Genomic DNA, 20,013 nt, shown 5'->3' with positions numbered 1-20,013 from the left:
AAAATTATCCCTTCAGTGTCCTTTGTAAGAAATACTGCTAAAAAACAACATTTGCCATGGCAATACTGGATCAGATTGTTTTCTAAAATATATAATTTCATATGCAGATCCTTGCAGTGCAAGCATTTGGATCGTGTACCAGTTCATCTAGTTAGTGCAAGTTACTGAAATGAGGCGCTTCTAGTTTGAAGCAAGAAAACGTTTTCTGCTTTCTTGGAACAAAACTTCTGCCACTGAACTAAACTTCCAAGAGATACAAATTAGAGATGGTGAAAACCTATTTGCCGTCATCACCTTCCCCCACAACTTCAGAAATCAGTCAGAGAGCTGTTTCAGCATTTCTTACTATTGAGCAGACACGAAGGAAATGGCTTTGCTCAGGCTGGACAGGACTTTTTGCTCTTATCAAGTCTTTGGCAATGATAACTAAGACATCACACAAACTGCTGGGTAGACTGCATGCGCTGAACACAAAACCGCCACTTCTAGAGTAGGTGGAAATAAGTTAGTTACACACGCAGAACAGGAGGACTTTTGAGAAGGGGATTAGCAGCACCTACTGGTCATGGTGCATACTGAACACTGGTTTTTATTTAAACCAGTTTGTTTATTTAAGCAAACAATTAAAAAACTCTTCATATTACTAAAGCATCTAGCTAGAATTACCTATGAAGTCACTTTGTCACTGAGATAATACTTTTAATTGGATCAACTGATAAAACTAAATATTACCTCTCCCAATAAACCTCTTTTTTGGTCCTACCCTTAGGCCATCGTGGCTATTATTACTAAAATATATCAGCACTAGCGATACTTGAATCATATCAGTAAATAAATATTCATAACATGAGCTGAGCTCTAGGCTTCCATATCAAATGGGACATTTTCCTGATAGCTCCTTTAACTGACTGAAAGATTTACGTTACACATCATAATGTGATCGAAGCCTTCGTTATGGGCTCGTTATCTTTACTGCATACTCAAAGCAACGTAAATATTATGAACTGCATAACCTTAGTAATAACAGGGTTTTGTTACTTCTATAAAGATCTGTAAACTATTCAACCAGTTTCTGCAGTTCTTCAGTGTTCGTGCAATGCATTCCCCTAACCTGTAAAAGTATGTTTTTCTTCCAAATTTTACTCAGAGTAAAATACAACAAAGTGTATAAAACAATTTCTTGATACACCTCACCCCTTCCAAAAAAAATACATCAAGCACAAAATTACAAATAGCACCTTCAAAAAACACCTAATTCAGAATTAAAGTGTTCTCAACTGTAAGTATTTTACATCAACTGTAACAAACCTGCATTCAGCAGTCATATTTAATGCTTGCTTTAAATTTCTATTTAAAAAAAAAAGTATTCTTTTCCCTGAAGTTGTGTCTATAGGTCCTCTGATACACTAGCCTTAGGCATTAGAAGTTTTCCTGGTTCTCATCCAACTTTGGAAATGATATCTTCTTGCTTCGGGTGTTAAAAGGATTCATACATTATTTATAAGGAGTGCTAAAATCTAACTCCTGGATCTAACTTGCAAGAGAGAGAGTATAAAAAGTTACATACAAAAAAAAAGCACAACTGTCCCCATTTCAATTTTTACTCTTGCTTTTTATGTCATGTATAGCCAGACTGAATCTGTAATGCTCCCTCTCATCTCTTTCTCCCTGTGTCCAGATATTTGTCTACAACTGCTTTGAGCCTTTTTGGATTTGATCTTCCTCGCGTACTTTTAGAAGTATGATTTTCCAAATGAAAAACCCAAAATGCAAAACTGCTGGGTAACTTGTTACACTTCAAAGAAGCTGGATTGCTGTGACAGAACGGTGTTCGTTTACCTCCTGAAAAATCAGACTAAATGCGTATCAAGAAGGTAGCCAGAATGGTACAGCTAAAATCCTTGGTCACTTTTCAAAGTCGTCTTCTATACTTTTCCCTTATTAATGCTGTCTACGTATATGATATTTACATTGTGCCTGTCTCTTCCTGGTTTAAGAGAGCTCGTTGTTAGGTTTTAAAAGCAATCCTTTTAATCAACTCCACAAACGCGAGATTTTAGTATCTCCTTACCAATTCAAGAAAGTATTTCTGCTTTGAACAGCATTTTTACTTCCTGCGTTGTATGAAGGCAAGAGCCATTAAAATGCTATCTATAAAATAATTGCATAGAATACATAGTTAGAGAAAACAGAAAAGTCAGGCATAGAGCTTCAGAAACACTCATCAGCGTAATTAAGTCCTCCAATTGTTACTGGAAATGGAGTATTTTTTCCGAACAACTGCACGCACTGAAACCATCCTATCTGACATTCGTTTACACTTCTGATAGCTGTTTCCCAACAATAATTTCACTTCGACTAACTGAAGCACCTAGTAATGCTATCTGGACATGACGCATGCAAGATTGAAGATACTGCTTAGTAATCATGGAAAAACTGCCCCACGCAACATTTGTAGTGGCATGGCACACATTTCATCTTACCAGCAAGGCGATGTCATTTATGTTCATCTTTACACTGGGCAGAAATTTGCACATATTTCAGCGTTCAAAATTTGAGATCTAAGCTCTTCAAAAAGAACAACAGGCATAATAGAGCACGATATCCATTCTGTCCCCACAGAAATTTTAAATGAAACAAATATTTTGAGAATTGTGTCGGTTTGTTATATACTCTTTCAGGAAAGAACGTTCTTCTGCCTGGCATTTTTGTACCCAAGCCACAAACTTACATACGTTTCCTCAGAAAGCACACGTGCAGGATGTTCACTATTCAAAGAGAAAGTTGGACTAGGTCAAAGTTCTTAAACATTTATCTTATTAGTTAGCAATCAAGTTTCATACAGTTAAAAAAATAGGAAAAAAGATTTTGCCTTTTCCACTGCCGCTGATAAAATTCTTAGGTTAACTGCAGCTTGTCGCATTTCTATAGTTGGTTTCACTGTTACAGTGATCCTTAGCCCCTGTGCAGGACTTTTAATACAGAAAAGGAAAAGAGAACACTTGGAATAGTGATGATAAAATACCAGTCAACATCGGCAAAGAGAATCAGAAGCAAGCACTGTGCCTCTAAACGACTCTTACTTCTTATTTTAAATCTGACTTCATTTTAACTGGAAGGTTGGACTTCTGTTGTTGTTGTTAAATTTGTTCAACAGAAGAAAAAACAGCTGTCAGGAGCTGGGAATCCTGTGCAGGTCTTGCCAACCTTCCCTTTTCTGCCTTTACCAAATTACGCAAGCTCATGCACTATGTGTAAGACACGAGTCTAACATATATGAGTAAGTGTAAAGCATTAATTTCTATGGTCATCAGAGAACTTAAATGCGTTATAGGAACGTGTATTATAGGAACGTGTATATGGCGTACTTTGACACCAGTTAATCTCCGTGGCACGTAAAATAATAGTGGAAAACAAGCTTTGCCACAGCACTATTACCTCTTTTTAACCATGTTTTAACGTCATCTATGCCTATGTAATTCCTAGTGACTACTGCAGGCAGCACAGCTTGAACAGCTCAACGATGCAAACAAATATGCAAACACATGGGAACTAAAACTTAAAAGCAAATGATTAATTCCGCACCTTCTTGAGAGGAGACGATAGGTGGCATATAGTCAGGGATGTAGTCTTTTCTTTCTTCCGCATCTTTACTCCCAGGCTGGGGAAACTGTAGGACATTGTTCTTGCTGACGGGAAACGAAGGGATTTGGTGCGCGAAAGTCACCGGTTCGATATTGTGTATGTAATCTTCTAGCTCATGCAGGTTAACCCCCATAAGCTTGAAGGCATCCCCTACATCATCCAAAATTGGATCTGTGCGGCCATCTGTAATGAAAAAAAATACAAGAGAATGATATTGTTGTAAAAATCCAGTTAAAAAAAATTAACGGGAAGATCTGTGCTCAGAGATTACAACTTGCCACTGCTCACCACCAGTAACAGAGGTTACCAACCCTCAGTTTTGCCAGGTTTACTGTTCATTGGGCTATAGAAGAGTTTCGGGTTAAGAATGCACTCCTGTTTAAAAGTGTTTTTGTTTCAACCCGTACCATTTTAAAGAACTGTACGCCAACAAACACTGCAAGTAAACCGAGGAAGCAGCAAAAGGCAGCTTTACCTGGCAACACTCAATTAACACCGTGCAACACCACTCAAAATAGTTTTCTATTTCATAATGTGCATTGAAACAAACAAAATAAGCCCTCAATATTCAGAAAGTGCCCCTTCACCAGCATGTAACAGAACAAAGATTATTTTTTTTTCAATCTGGAAAATTAACAATTCCATTTTGCCGCACTAATGTAGTTCATAGGTAGCAAAGTAGAAGGTATCTCATTTATCTCTCGATAACAAAAATACTTTACATAGCATCTTTCCATCAGATGAAATCTACCGGCTTCATAAACTATGAGTCACTTTACCTACCAGTTAGATATACCTCCCAGATGAAACACAGCAACACCACGTAGTGGTCTGATGAGAAGAGAACATCCTATTCTAACTTTCAGGGACTGATTTCCTGCGGTGCGATTTAAATTAGACTCTAGAGCAAAAATCTTTTCCTTATGAAAAACACGATGAATTCTTACACTATTCTTTTACACGATCTCCGAAACAATCCAATACAGGAAGCAGTCTGTTCCACACATGTAATTAAGATCAAAGATTTAAGTTATACAGCCCAGAAGCCCTCCAAGTGCCTCAGTTTCTCTGAGCAGACAGAGGGCAATTCCTCCAAAGGCCTCCAGAGGGAGAACTGGGCACCTGGCCTCGGTACCTAAGGCACCACTTTGAGCCTCATCCTAACCTCTTAAAATCATAATAATGAAGATGCCTTAGACCTCAAACATGTTTTTTTAAATTCTATAAAACTATTATGAATTACTAAAGTTATATACAGTTGGCTTGCAAAGATATTGTATTCCTGCAGGATAATAAGCTGGGATTTAGTTTTTCAAGTCACTATGGAAAAGCAGCCCGTGCTTACTGCGGGAACACAATGACCATTGTGAATGCAGGATCAGAAGCCCCAGCCTTGGAGAACTGGGTCGGGGGGGATGCTCTTTTGTTCTTCCTCGAACCTAATCTCCTGTTGATTTATCTGGAAGCCAAAGCAGGGCTGGTTCTCACTTCACTGGATGAATTCAAGCCCCCAGCCAATTTATGCCTGCAGGTACATTCAGAAAATAAGAATTTTGTTCTAGAATTTCTCTTCTTAGTCTCGCGGTGAAGATAAGGGTAATACTCAGATTATGGCTTTGATTCTCGGCTCTACAACACAGGCCTCTTGTGTGACTCTGGGCAAGTTGCTGGTGTTTCAATTCTCTCCACAGCTAAAATGGAGATCAGACTAAGTTATCACCTCTTTTGTCTGTATTCAGAACGGGAACTCCGCACAACAAGAATCATCTCGTATTTTGTGTTTGTATGATATCCAGTACGAGTGCAATACTAATTTCCCCTGCAGACTCTAGGGACAGAAATCTGGAATCTCACACAAATGTAATTAAGGCTATTGACACTTTCGAGCAGTTTTGAGATCCCTGTAGCCATTGGGCATTTGACAGAAGAGTGTTTTATTTATTAAAAAAATAAACCCAGTTGACATGGATAAGAAAATTTGTGTTGTCATTTTTAGTGATCTTCAGACAATGCAGATACCTTTGAACTTCCCGAACCACTTGCTAAAGTGTCGAGACCTAACGGGTACAAGTTGGACAACCAGCTAAAACGAAATCTCCAGGGAAAGCTTTCCAACAAGCTCGGAATTAGAGCGCGTTTATTCCCTGGATGCTCCTGAAGTGCCTGGCTGGGTGATTAGCAGGACAGGGATGGTCCATAGCAAGCCTCAGCACTCTCACCCAGGTAGGCATCGCCTAGACCCGGAGAGCACACCAACAGACGTGGGTGCACCCCGTGCTTGTGTCCACCCTGTCTTGGGAGAAAAACCAAGCCCACAGGCAAGGAAAATGTTGCAAAAGTTCCCCAGCCAGATGTCTGGGGCACACTTGGTGCAAAATGCACCAAGGACTGCAAGACGCAACACCTGCCCCATGGCAGGGCTCCACGACAGCATTTCGGGAGCTCTGTTCGGCAAGGGCCTCTTGCCACCAGCACTGCCACGTGCTCGGGGTGAAGGTTTAGTCCAGTTTATGGCTGTGATACAAGAAGGTCCTTTTCCAGTTCTGCGTGTGATCTTTTCAACCTCCAAAAAACAAACTGACATGAGTAGCAAGTGATAAATGCTAAAAACGATTTCTTCCTGCAAGTGGTTACTAAGAACACAGGGCAGAGAAACAACTAGCATGAGTGTTTAAGGCATGAAAATATTTAAGTAACTGTATCATTAAAAAGCAGGTTCAAAGGATGAGAGTAACAGATAAAAAATGCCTTTTTTTAATGAAAAAAAAGGAAACTAAAGAAGTCTAATTTTTCTGTATCTCCGACCCAAAGAGGTCATGACAAGTTGTAAAACTGTTTAAAAGCTCAAAACTTTCTGAAACCTGTCACGGGGACGAAAGCGCTGATCATTTCACCTCTTCTTTTCAAGCGACAACCCTCGGTGAGAAAGGCGTACAGAAACAAGTTTCGGTTTCAAAACACTTATCAGCTGGAAGTACACTCGGCACAAAAAAATGTATTAAATGTAACTACAAGGTGATTCACCAAATATGAAAAAAAAATCAAGCTTGTGCCTTTATACTTATATTTGAATCGTGTAACATTTCTCTTCCCTGTCTGGTTCAATAAAAAAAGTGACTGAAATAGCAGAAGCCAGACACATGAAAGAGAATGCTGACAAACATGCAACTCTCCTGGCCTTTTACTTAGTCTTAGGGTTTTTTCCGTGAGCTAATGATGCCAAAAAATTAATTTTGAACATACTGAACTTGTCTCAATATTCTTCAGATATTTGTGCTACCTTTAGTTTAAAAATTCAGATGCTGAAGCCTTCCAGTGAAATAAGTAATCCAATAAGTGCCAGCCTCACGCTGCTCCCTGTTACAACACTTCAAATAATACCCGTTCTCCAGGACTGGGAAGAGAACGAAGCAGGTGGGAATGCTTCAGGCAGCAAGACAACTCTCCTCCTTACCCGAAGAAGAGGGAACCAGGGGAGCATCGTTCTCACAAGCTTTTAGGCTGTACTGTCCTCCTAAGCGGCAACTGCACTCTGAAACTGATCCAGCTGTGACAACCAGCAGAGCTGAATAAAGTGCATTCAGCCCAAAACCAGCTCGTCAGGAAGCTGCAGGAAGGGCCACGCAGTCACCTTACCCTCGGCCTCATTATGCACAAGTGAACAACGGGCGAGGAGGGATCTGCACGCAGAAGCGGATCCCAAACCAGCACTGGAGCTGCGGGGAAGCAGCAGAACCAGGGCAGGCGGGCAGTTTTCCAGTCCTCAGCCCTGCTGCTCCGTGTCACCTGCAGTTAATTCGGCCCCACGGCCAACCAACCGACAGATATCCACGGTGTCCAAAGAAACTACAGGGGCTGGCACGGGGGAAAACTCCTGTGCTTTCCATCAGTTCAGCCTCAAGAAGGGCCGATGGCTGGCTTACTTCTGTCCTGCCTCCACCTGCCCATCCGAGGCCCAAAGATCATGCCAGTCAGTGAAAAATTAACGAGTGAGTAAGGACAGGACAGAGAGCTTTTGGTTTCATGCCTATTTTTTTTTTTTCTTTTTAAGCAGGGAGAAACTGCAGCTCTGTAATAAATGCATTGAGAAGAACTCATGAGTCACTACCCGTGCAACACGTGCAGCCTATTATAAATAGCTCAGCGTTCACCCTCATGGCTGGTATCAAAGAGAGATTATTTCGTTTTTAAGCAGGGGATTATTTAGGTACAGCTCCTCAGCTCCCTCACAGACTCCTTGTGCTGCAGCAAGTCGCAAGGCCCTGCCATGCATTAAACTGTGCTGTACCTGCGCTGATAGTTGGGTAACTCGGGCAGACAACTCACCACTTCAATCCAGTATCCACAGGAACAGCCAGAAGCACACAGCAGATTATTTAGTAGATATAAACGCCTCGTTTGAGTGCACTTAACTGGGGAAAAAAGAGCCTTATTAATGTAGTTTTACCAAGCAGGCAAAAGAAATTTCTTGCTACGGCTGCTCAGAGTCTGCTCCTTTTCCTGGTAATAAATGTCAAGCAAAAAAAAATCAAGTTGGCCTTCATTGGTAGCCAGCAAGTTAATTAGTTTAAAAACATCAGAATTTAAGGTTATCAGGATGTGAAGAGGTACGCTTATAACAAGTGTTACAGGCCCTGAACAGATACTGGTTACAACATTCAACATCTGAGCAGGGAATCAGCTCACTGAAACTGAGCACCAAGACCTAATGCTTTGGTTGAGGTTACTATTATTTGATTGAGGTTATTAAAATTATTTCACTCTTCTAAGTATGTAAAAAATGAAAAAATCTACACGGTAAATTTGGCTGATGCCAGGTCAATCCTCTCCGCTGCGTTAATTCCAGTGAAAAGATCAGCCTGCTGTTGGCACTCTCCAAAGCAGAGATTTGCCGTAACGAAGTTCAGTTTTCCTTTACAGGAGACAGCGCAAGGAAAACTAGAGCAGTTTTTGAGCCAGCTCTATCTTGGCAAAACATTTTGCAAGATCTGTCATTTCGCCTTCTAAGACAACGTTGTGCTCATCAGATCACACTCTGCCTTCATAAATACATGTTTTATTAATATAAAAATTTAATGTGTTAAAATAGATGGGTATTATATTCATAAATTCTTTCATGGTCATATAAAAATAGTCTTTAAAAAATATATTCACGTGATACGAAACCAAACTTTTAATCTTTGCTTCCTGCAAATTTCAGCAGAAAGAAGCCAGAGCATATCCAAGGATTTGTTCAGCATGGGAAATCCAGGGAAAGACTGGTGAAAAACTCGCTTCTACATCCAGAACACCTCCAAGGTAGTTCATTATCTGCTGCTAAAACTAGGAGTGCAATTTAAATTTGTCCTGTTTATAAAACCAGGGGTAAATGTGTTCCGTTACCTCACACAGCTTTACACCTCTGCTGCAACATGCCCCAGTGTCCTCAGTGACTGAAGCTAAGCAATCTGGTTGCTCTTTAAAGCAACGTAATAGAAAAAAAAAATCAGGCTTTTGGGGGCAGAGATCACAACTCCTGTCCTCGTCTGTCCGATCAATAACATCGCTCACACAAACACGGTGGCAACCGGACTCTTGGACTGGCTGTGCGAGGCTGGGAGGCAGAACAAGCCGCGTTCTACACGTCCACGACCAACTGCTCTCCTGCCAAGCTGTTAGCTAAACTCACAGCAAACGAGGCTGCCTTCACGGGATGGTTACCCCTGCACAACAAGGAAATCACAGCGGTTAAGTCAAAGCCCCACCTGCGCTGCCGCTTCTTGCGAGCCCCCGTGGACCCTGGGTGCAAAAAGCAGCAGCACGCGGCAGGGAACCTCTCCCTAAAACATAACGAGGGTAAAAACGGGCATCCTGGCTCTCAGAAACCACACAAGGTCAGCTTGTTTGGTAGCTCCGATGCCTTAATTACATATCCCAGCACCGTGTTCCAAACATTTTAGTGTATAGCCACGTATGGGAAGCACACAGAATAGTGAATAATTTCCTCTCATAAGCTTTCAACAAAAATAAACAGCACAAGACGAAGGCAACCCTTACTATCCCCCCTGTAAGTTCCCCCTCTCCTCCGCCCCCAGCACAGATATTCCGAGGCATTTCGCAGCATCAAACCCCTCGAGGCCACTTTGCAAATCCTTCTGCCTTCTATTCGCGGCCACAGAAGCTCCCGTCAACCGCAGCTACCGCAAATGCAAAGAAACAACAGCAGAAAAGCACTGAAAATCCTGGACGCAGCTCTCCTAATGGGATGTAACAGCTGGAACAAAGATCTAACACAGCTGGGAAAGCCGTCGCTTCCTTTCGGAGCTGAGAAACCGCGTGAGCAGCGATGACATGCTTCTCAGAGCAATACCACACGGTCTCAGCTACGTCGGGGTAAATCCATCCCCGTTTGAATACAAAGATTACGTCCCCCCAGCTGACAACCCTGCTAACTCGAACCCAACCGGTCTGACTCCGAGATAACGCGCCGACAATGGGGCTGCTACAATTGGGATTTAATTAATGCCACTTCTGCAAAACCATGGCAAAATTCTGCTCATTCATCCCGAGCTGGGTTTGTACGGTAACTTATTTTAGGAGCGAAAGGAAAGGATTCTGAAGAAGCCGTGAGACATCAGCTGAGCGTTAAGAGGTCTTGTCACAAACCTTTTAAAGAAAGAAACGCAGGAATCATTTTGAGAGAGAATGTAAGAAATCCTGTATTGCTGACATGAAAACATATTCCCCTCCTCACTAAATTACACATATACACGTATGTGTGTGATGTGTCTTCCTTCTTCATGCACAGAGGGGAAAAAAGATTTCCTTCCCCCCTTTTTGGGGCACCCAGAGCAAGAGGGGACATTTTATTTCCACTGACTCCCACCGAGTATTTCCAATTCCTCAAGCAACAAAAGGTCAAAGATGGATTTCCACCGCCTCTGCACCTTTTCCTCCCGGGGTTACAAGAGCTGCAGTACCTGTGGCAGAGTCAGGCGCGCCTGGGAGGCAATGCTGCTCCCCAGCTCACCTCCTACACCAGCACCGATCCACCAACACAGCATCAGCCCAGAATTTACACCAACCCCAGGGCAAGGGGCAGCTCTGGCCGAGCCCAGGCTAGCTCCTTTCTCACCCGTAGCCCCGCTGCTCCGAGCTCTCTGTGCCGTCTCCTGTGATGCCCTCACAGAGAGCTCCTATGTGGACTCAGGCACTCACTGCACACCGCTTCACATCCGACTTTTAAAAACGCTGCCCGGCTCTCCCCCAGATTAGCGGAAAGCTCGGAAGAGGAAAGCCACTGGACCTGGACCTCGAGTGCCAAGTGTGCAGCAGCCTCGCCAGGGCCCTCCAAAGCCCAGCTCCCCTGGCAGTGCTCGGCCCGAGGGCAAGAAGCGAGGCAGGGCAGGTATGGGGGCATTGGGATCAGCGCTGCGGCAGCGACTTCTGTCCTGAGAGAGGCAGGACCACAGGCAGCAGCAGCTGCAGACCCAGGCTGCTCCTCTCCTGTGGGTCTCTGCTCCGAATTCACTCTGCAGAAGCAGCCAGCAACGCCTCTGCCCTTCACAGCTCCTCTGACGGTGATACCGCATCCACCGCGCCGCCGATATTCCTCCCGTCCCTGTCAATATTCCTCCCACCTCTGCAGCCCCGATGCCCTCATTTTATGTCCCCCTTTCCCCCTGGCTCAGACAGAAGCACGGACAAAACGGGCAGCTGACACCGCTCAGAGCTGCCAGCCCTCGTCCCTCCCACACGCCACCCCTTGCAAAGCACTGCAGCAACCCCAACCTGCTCTTAGGGCTCCCCAAAACGTCGCCCCGACGGCACCGATCCTGCAGCCCCAAGGCTCCCCACCACGTTTAAGATCCTGGGAGGCAGGAGCAGCCCTGTTTTAAAAGCAGGCTGTCATACAGTCTCGCCCCCCAGCCTTTCCCCGTGCGCACACCCCGCTTTATTTATCTCCGCTCCAACCCCCACAGATCCAACAGCAGCACTGGCAGCCCCCTCACGATACACCCCACAAAATAGGGCAACAGGGTTTCCCTTGGCCCTCCTGGACCCAGCAGGATCCTGGCACCCCCTTCCTCACATTCCCGTACCCCAGGCATCCCCTCACCTTCCTCTGCCACACGTGTTACAGACCCCCAGCACCCCGACACGCTGTAGGGCCACCTGCCTCCCTCAAATCCTGCCCTGTGGGGACCCGGTCAACCCTTAGGGCCTCGCAATGTCACCCCCTGTCCCACTGCCAGACCCAGCAGCACTGTTTGTTGCCCTATTCCCCATCCCTCCCCGCTGCCACGCACTCACACGGACCCCACTTGTTTCTCTTGTCCCTCTTGTTGTGAACTCCCCCTTCCAGACCCCAGAAACGGAGCTGGCGGCCCCGTTCCCCCCCTGCACAGCCTCACCCCAAATCCAGCAAGGCCCTGGGCACCCGGTCCCCCATCCTCACTCCAGCTCCTTCTGCTGATAGCAACTCAGCAGCGGTGTCGGTGCCAGTCCCCTTGGTCAAACCCCTTCCACCGCATCCACGTGGGGTGATTTTCACCCCATACCATGGGCACCAAAGTTACACCCAGCCCACACCTCCCTCTAGCCATACACGTACCCCCATCCCTTACACGTGCAGCCCCATCACTCCCCCTGCACGCACATCCCACATCTTCTCTCCTACAGCTCCATCAATCCCCCATAAAACACTTAGGTCCATCCCTGCCCTCACACACAGCGGCCCCATAGCCCCTGACGTGTTCCTGGCCCCTCAGCACCATTGCTTACCTCGTACACCCACCCACAGCCTCACATATAGGACCCCAGGCTGCCCTGATACACGTTAACCCCTCACCCCAGGCACCACAGCCCAATGACACCCTACAGAGGTACACCCATGACCCCACAAGCACAGCTCCCCGTATTGCTCTTAGCCCCATAACCACCAACACTCCCCACAGCCTCCCACCCCACAGCCATCCCCCCTACAACCTGCCAGCACTGCTCCCAGCCCCACAGCCTACAACGCCGCCCTACAGCTTTCCTCCCCATGGCCTCCAGCACTGCCCCACAGCCTCCAACCCCACAGTCGCCCTTCCTGTGACCCCAAAGGATTGCTCCTACCTCCACTGCCCCCAGGGCTGCCCTACTGTGGGAACTCGGGGTGTTTGGTCTGGAAAAGAGGAGGCTCAGGGGAGACCTTATTGCTCTCTGCAACTACCTGAAAGGAAGGTGTGGGGAGCTGGGGGTCGGCCTCTTCTCACAGGTAACGAGTGATGGGACCAGAGGGAATGGCCTCAAGTTGTGCCAGGGGAGGTTCAGGTTGGAAACGAGGAGACATTTCTTCTCAGAAAGAGCAGTCAGGCATTGGGACGGGTTGCCCAGGGAGGTGGTGGTGTCACCGTCCCTGGGGGTGTTCAAGGAAAGGTTGGACGTGGTGCTTAGGGACATGGTTTGGTGGTGACGTTAGTGGTACGGCAGCGGCTGGACCAGATGATCTTGGAGGGCTTTTCCAACCCTAGTGCCTCTATGACTCTCCTGCCTTCCCCCCCACAGCCCCCAACACCAGCCCAACACCTCCCTTCAGGGGACCACAGAGCAGCTGAGGTGGGCAAGGACCTCTGGGGCTCACCTTGCCCGACCCTGCCCACCCCCTGCAGTGCCCTGGAGCTCCCCTTGCCCAACCCCTGCTCCCCCAGACCACATCCAAGCGGCGCTGACCTCCTCCCTTCCCGCAGCCCCTCTCCCCACAGCGTTCCCCAGCCTCCTGCCGCCAGCACTACCCCCAAACCCCCCGTCACCACTCCAAGACCCCCAAACCCCTCCATCGCTCCCCAAGCTCCTCTGTCACCACCCCATCACCCCGCAAGCCCCACAAACCTGCCCATAACCACCTCAAGACACCCACCTCTACCTCAAGCCCCCCAATTACTACCCCAAGCCTCCCAAACCCCTCCATCACCATCTCAAGACCTCACAGCACCACCCCAAGTCTCCCACTGCTCCCCCAAACCCCCCAACCCCCCCATTACCACCCCCAAAATCCCCTCATCAATCCCCTAAACCCACCAATCACCACTCCAAGCCCCTCATCTCTACCCAAAGCCTCCCCATCACCCCCTCAGATCCCCCTATCACCAGCCCTAGCTCTCCAACCCCCCCAAACACCACCCCAAATCCCCTCATCTCCCCCTCAAGCCCTTCATCACCCCCAAATTCCCCTCATCTCCCCCTCAAGCCCCTCACCTCCACCCCAAGACCCTCACAACCCCCCCAAATTCCCCACATCTCCACCCCAAGCCCCTCATCACCCCCAAATTCCCCTCATCACCCCGCAAACCCACCCCATCACCCCCCAAACCCCCTCATCACCCCCCAAATTCCCCACATCTCCACCCCAAGCCCCCCATCTCCCCCTCAACCGCCCCATCACCACCCCTAAGCGCCCCAAACCCCACCCCCACCTCCCCAAGACCCCTATCACCCCCCATCACCCCCAAACCCACCCCATCACCCCCTAACCCCCCCAAAACCCTCCGACAACCCGGCCCCCGGCCGTCCCCTCACTCACACAGCTCGCAGTAGCGGTGGCAGCCCCGGCCCAGCCCCTGCAGGTACCGCTGCAGCACGTCGGTGAGGAGGTCGCAGGCCGAGACCTGCACCGAATCCCACCCCAAGGCCTGGCAGATCTGCGCCACCGACACCCGGAGCAGCCACCGCGAGTAGGTCTCGCACATGCCGGCCGCCCGCCCGCCTGCCCCCGGCTCCCCGGGCCGGGAGGGCCGCGGACGCCTCACGCCGGGCCCGCCGCCGCCGCCGCCATCTTGGCGCTGCGCCTCTCCCCGCCGCCCGCCCCGCGCCAGGCGCCGCCGCTCCAGCGCCGAGCGCATCGAGCGGGGAAGGGAGGGAGAGGCTCGATGCGCTCGGCGGGGGGGGGGGTTGGAATTTAGGGGGTAAAAAGGTGGCGATGGGGGGAAAAGGGGTGAAGGGAGGTCTGTGGGGAGGGGGTATTGAGTAGGGGGAGAGGGGGATGTGAGGTTCTGGGTGAACAGGAGAGGCTGAATTGAGTGGGAGAGGGTGAATGTGGGAGGAGGGAGGGGGTGTGGGAGGCTGAGTGTGAGGTTCCAGGTGGGTGTGAGAGGCTGGATGTGAGGGCAAGGCTGAATATGAGAGGCTAAATATGAGGTTCTGGCTGAATACGAGAGGCTAAATACGAGGTCCCATCCGAATACGCGGTCCCGTCTGAATACGAGAGGCTGAAATGAGAGGCTAAATATGAGAGACTGAATATGAGGTCCTGGCTGAATATGAGGTCGAGGCTGAATTCAATATGAGAGGCTGAATATAAGAGGCTGAATATGAGGTGGAGGCTGAATACAACAGGCTAAATATGAGGGTCCTGGCTGAATATGAGAGGCTGAATATGAATGTGAGAAGCTGAATATGAGGTCCCGGCTGCGTATGAGAGGCTGAATTGAATATGAGAGGCTGAATGTGAGAGGAGGCGTTGGGTATGAGAGGCTGAAGATGAGGTCCCAGGTGGATGTGAGAGGCTGAAGATGAGGTGGAGGCTGAATACAAGAGGCTGAATATGAGGGGCTAAATATGAGGTCCTGGCTGAATATGGGAGACTGAATTGAATAGGAGAGGGTGAATATGAGGCGGAGGCTAAATATGAGAGGCTGAGTATGAGAGGCTCAATGTGAGGTTGAGGCTGAATTGAATATGGGAGGCTAAATATGAGAGGCTGAATATGAGGTGGGGGCTGAATACAGCAGGCTAAATATGAGGTCGAGGCTGAATATGAGGGGCTAAATATGAGGATCCTGTCTGAATATGAAAGGCTGAAGATGAGGTGGAGGCTGAATATGAGAGGCTAAATATGAGTTTCCAGATGAATAAAAAAGGCTAAATATGAGGTCCCGGCTGAATACGAGAGGCTAAATATGAGTTCCTGGCTGAGTATGGGAGGCTGCATATGAATATGAGGTTCCATCTGAATATGAGAGGGCATTTCTTTGCTGTGAGGGTGACAGAGCATTGGAACAGGTTGCCCAGAGAGGTTGTGGATGCCCCATCCCTTGAGATACTCAAAACCCGCCTGGATGTCATCCTGTGCAATGTGCTCTAGGTGATCCTGCTTGGTAGGGGGGTTGGACTAGATGATCTTCAGAGGTCCCTTCCAGACTCAGCCGTTCTGTGACTCTGTGACTGAGCCAAGTCTCAGTCTGGAGCCACCACCCCCGATATATGTAACTGAACTGTGTTCAGCTTTGGTCCCCATGGAACCAGAAGGACATCAAAGCCCTGGAGTGTGTCCAGAGAAGGGCTACGAAGCTGGTGAAGGGCCTGGAACACAAGTCCTGTGAGGAGAAGCTGAGGGAACTGAGGGTCTGGAGAAAAGGAAGCTCAGGGGAGACCTTATTGCTCTCTGCAACTACCTGAAAGGAAGCTGTGGGGAGCTGGGGGTCGGCCTCTTCTCACATATAACTAGTGATAGGACCAGAGGGAATGGCCTCAAGTTGCACCAGGGGAGGTTCAGGTTGGAAATAAGGAGACATTTCTTCTCAGAAAGAGCAGCCAGGCATTGGGACGGGTTGCCCAGGGAGGTGGTGGGGTCACCGTCCCTGGGGGTGTTCAAGGAAAGGTTGGACGTGGTGCTTGGGGACATGGTTTAGTGGGTGACATTGGTGGTAGGGAGGTGGTTGGACCAGGTGATCTTGGAGGGCTTTTCCAACCTTAATGATTCTATGATATCCCCCTCCTTCCCTAAAAAGAAAAGAAAACAAAATGAAAGCGGGGTTTGCTGCAGCACTGGGAGGGCACGTGGGTTTCTGGTGATGTTTTGGGGACCCAGTTGCGCCCGAGGCTGATGATGCACTGGGTTGGGTTCCACATCGGTATCCCCTCTCTGTCCTCTGTCCTCCACAGGCCTCATCCCTAGCTGAAAGCAGCCAGGCCAAGGGCGGGCAGTGCTGGGTCCTGTGCCCACATGAGGCTGGAGCTGAAACAAAGCTCGTCATTAAAACAAAAAAAAACAAAAAAAAAGAGGAAAATCTTGGTCAAAACAGTCTAGATGAAGGCCTTTCTCATTGTTTTGTTGTTGTTCCAGCTGGGCAGAGAACGGCATTCACAGCTGATGTCAGTCCTTTCTGCAGCCTTCTCCATCACCAGGTTTCCCCTCAGGGAAACCTCACACGTCCACAGGTGCTTTGTACCCACACACCTCAGTTGTTTTCTGTCCAAACCTTGCCATTAAGTCTTTACTTATGTGCGAAACCCTTTAATTAGGCTTCATGCTAACCATGTCAGCTTGTCACTGGGTTTGGAGGTTGTGGTTTGGGGCTACTATGTCCCACCTCGTCACCCTTGCACAGCCTCACCACATATCATTACTACACAGATCACACATGTTGCCAACCCAGCATCAGGTTGATTTTGGAGCAACCTCCTCTGCTCCCATAGAAGTTGCAGGATTCCTGCACTGCAAGAAACGAGAAATGAGAGGGGAAATTTTAATAGAGAGAATCCTTTGACAGTGATGGGACTTCTCAAGGACACGGGAAGGAGCCTGATTTAAGACACTTCAAAACAAAATTGATTTTTAAGCCAGGAGACTGGTAAGGGTTATTTCTCCCTTGCAAGGAAGAAAAAAAAAAAAGGCTGACTTGTTACACTCCTCCCCTTTCTAATTTCAGTAATTGAAAATGGTTTTGTGAATCTCTTCTGGAACTGCAGGTTGTTGCACAGGGTGGAACCACAAAAACAAGCAAACAAACATCTGTAAAAGCATGCTTGTGTATGCTTGTCTGCAGGTAAGAGGTCCCACTCCAGTGCCATCCCTGATAACAAGACAGGGCATAGCCAGGGAACTAGGACACTATCAAAAGTAAATAAAAATAAATAAATTAATTACTTAATTAAAGCCAATGACTTTTAATCAAACAGCAGAGAGCAGGATGAGCACAGTGAGTGTGAAAAAGCATGCAACCTTGCTGCGGTATGTGGATTCTTGAATGTAAGATAAGAAAGTGCTTGAATTTCATGAGGGAAACAGGTCTGAAGTAGAAAGTGTGTAAAACAAACACTATGCACCCAACATAAGCCAAATATTTGATTTTGGGGGATCTTTTGGGGAATAGAACAATAACGGATTTGGGCAACAGTTGTAGCGAAACTGGGAACAATGAGGAAAGTTTTTACGGGTGAGTTGTTTGTTTGGGAAAAAAAGAGGGCAGGGAAAGGATGAAATGGTGGTGGTGGGAAGGAGGATCCAGAAACAAAAATAATATTTAGTGGTGCGAGGGGTGGAGTGAGGAGCAATGGGAGTGTTATATGATACTGCTTGGATAGACACTAACACAAACACTGAACTGTAACTCATTGTGTGTAAGTAATCCGAGTGTGAAGCACGGAATTGTAAATAACAGTGTTGTATTACCAGAAGTTAATTAGTTCGTGAATTACTCCTTGATTTATTAGATAATTAGTAGTGTGCTAATTAGTCAATAAACAGTCTAGTCTCTCGGGTCAGGCACCTCTCAAGCCTGCAATCTAGGGAGAGGGGAGCGAGACTGATGACAAAGTCTGTCAGTTCATCATTTATCAAGACAGGGAATGTTCTTTGCTCGCTCTCTTCAAGCAGCTTTGGGGAGTTTTGAACTGACATTTCCAATCTTCTAAATTTTTTTTTGAGTGTTTTAAGAAGCTGCAAATGCACAGCTCACCTGTTCAAAATTTCACAAGTATTCTTAAGGGGATTAACATGGGATTCAAGGAATTGGAAGGAACTTTCTTCTGTGGACATGCTACTCCTTTGGTACCTAGGAGCATGTAAGGCACCACAGTAGGTCAGAAATTTTGATGCAGAGCTGGTGTATTCACCCCAATGATTGCAAAGTCAGAGGATGTTAGGGCCGAAGTGCCTGAATTGTAAAATCAAATGCTGTTACTCAAACAAAAGGAGATTAGAGTCTTTACTTCATATACATATGCATTAACCTTTACCTATCATCTCAGAAACAGAGAACAGATAGTCCTGAAAATGCTGAACCAAAGCACAAGGCAGAACGTGCTACACAGGAGCAGGTCCAGCAGCCTTGGCAGAAACCCAGCCTGCTGGTCGAGGGTGGCACAAAAAGATGGGGACACCCCAGGGCCTGCAGCGGGAACACGGGCTTGACCCAGGCTGCGTGCTAGCCACTTTGTTGTGTCTTGGAAAGGGTAGGGAGGGAAAGCAGGCTGGTGGATATAGAAGGGATTTCCTTATCAGAGCGGAATTGAAGGACATGACGTATGAGGGACAAAGAAGGGAACAATCGGACAGGATGGAGAAGGCAGAAGGATTGTTTTACTTCTTCAGGGTGCCCTGGTACACTGCTGCTGCACCGGGGAGTTCCTCCAGCCATGGGCCCCTTCAAGCAATTCCCAATTTGCCAACGAGTTTCGAACAGACCAACATTTTCATGCACAGTGTTACACGCGCACATCATCTGGTGTGTGAGAAATGGATCCCTGCTGACCCCCACGAGCCTCCTACCCACTCTGCATTCCCAGTCAGACTGGGCAAAGCCAGGTGGGCAGGGCCAGGCAGGGGGTGTTCTTACACTGCATCAGCAGAGCATGCAAGGTGCCGACGGCAGGCCAGGAGCCCACAATGGTCCACCAGAACAGCAGCTGTGGAAATCAGGCACCGCTGGAAAGCTTTGGCCCTATAGGTGTGCAACATTAGAATTGGAATGTAAATCATCACGACTACCTCAAAAACTGAGGTTGTTTAAATAATAGGACAAGCTACCAACAGACTAGATTACAATCTACTGTTGTTTTAGGCTTCCAAGTTTAAAGCAGTTTCCCACACTTAAGTAGAAAAGGAAACATGACAAAGCTTGATTTAAATGTTCTAAATAAAAATAAAATTATGCGTCAAGAATTATAGGCTCGTGGTTGTGAACTAGGAATTGCACTGATCAAATAGCACTTACGGTTTTTAGACCAGCTGACTTAGGTCTAACTCAATCCAAGAGCAGCTTGAGCAAGCAGCATGTGGCTGCTTATGCCTGTCCCTGCTGTCAAACTCACAGATGGGTTTGATGCTTAACGCCACATCCATTTTCTTCAGACCTCATCTGCAGATCCTCTTCCTGTTTCTGTCCCGTATGATGCCGAGTCCTTCAGAGCTCTTGATTTGTCTGCAGAAATGGGGGGGTGGGAACTTTTGACTTTTATGGTCATACCACACCACTATTTCTTTCCTACACTTCTGCTATATCCTTTTATTTACATTTTTCCTTTCTCACATCTGTCATGCCCAGTGAAGGCTGGAAATATTATTACATTATTGTATTTTACAGCATTCAAATATATATATAAACAGTGTGCATTCTAAGTAAA

General features: G+C 47.2%; 1 protein-coding gene across 1 annotated transcript in view; it reads right to left on the bottom strand.

Moving 5' to 3' along the window:
* TAF3 (TATA-box binding protein associated factor 3) overlaps positions 1-14,476 on the bottom strand; it is a 115,527-nt gene extending 101,051 nt beyond the window's left edge. Inside the window, exons 1-2 of the mRNA XM_080567833.1 lie at positions 14,192-14,476; positions 3,586-3,828 (exon numbers count right to left, since the gene is read on the bottom strand). Coding sequence (XP_080423959.1) covers positions 3,586-3,828; positions 14,192-14,357 — 409 coding nt within the window. The 5' untranslated portion in view covers positions 14,358-14,476. The remainder of the gene's footprint in view (positions 1-3,585; positions 3,829-14,191) is intronic.
* Between the last annotated feature and the right edge of the window lie 5,537 nt (positions 14,477-20,013).

This window comes from Anser brachyrhynchus, assembly GCF_964034855.1.
Source record: "Anser brachyrhynchus genome assembly, chromosome: 1".
Taxonomy (NCBI): domain Eukaryota; kingdom Metazoa; phylum Chordata; class Aves; order Anseriformes; family Anatidae; genus Anser; species Anser brachyrhynchus.
Note: the sequence above shows the minus strand (reverse complement) of the source record. Positions and strands in the feature narration are given on the sequence as shown.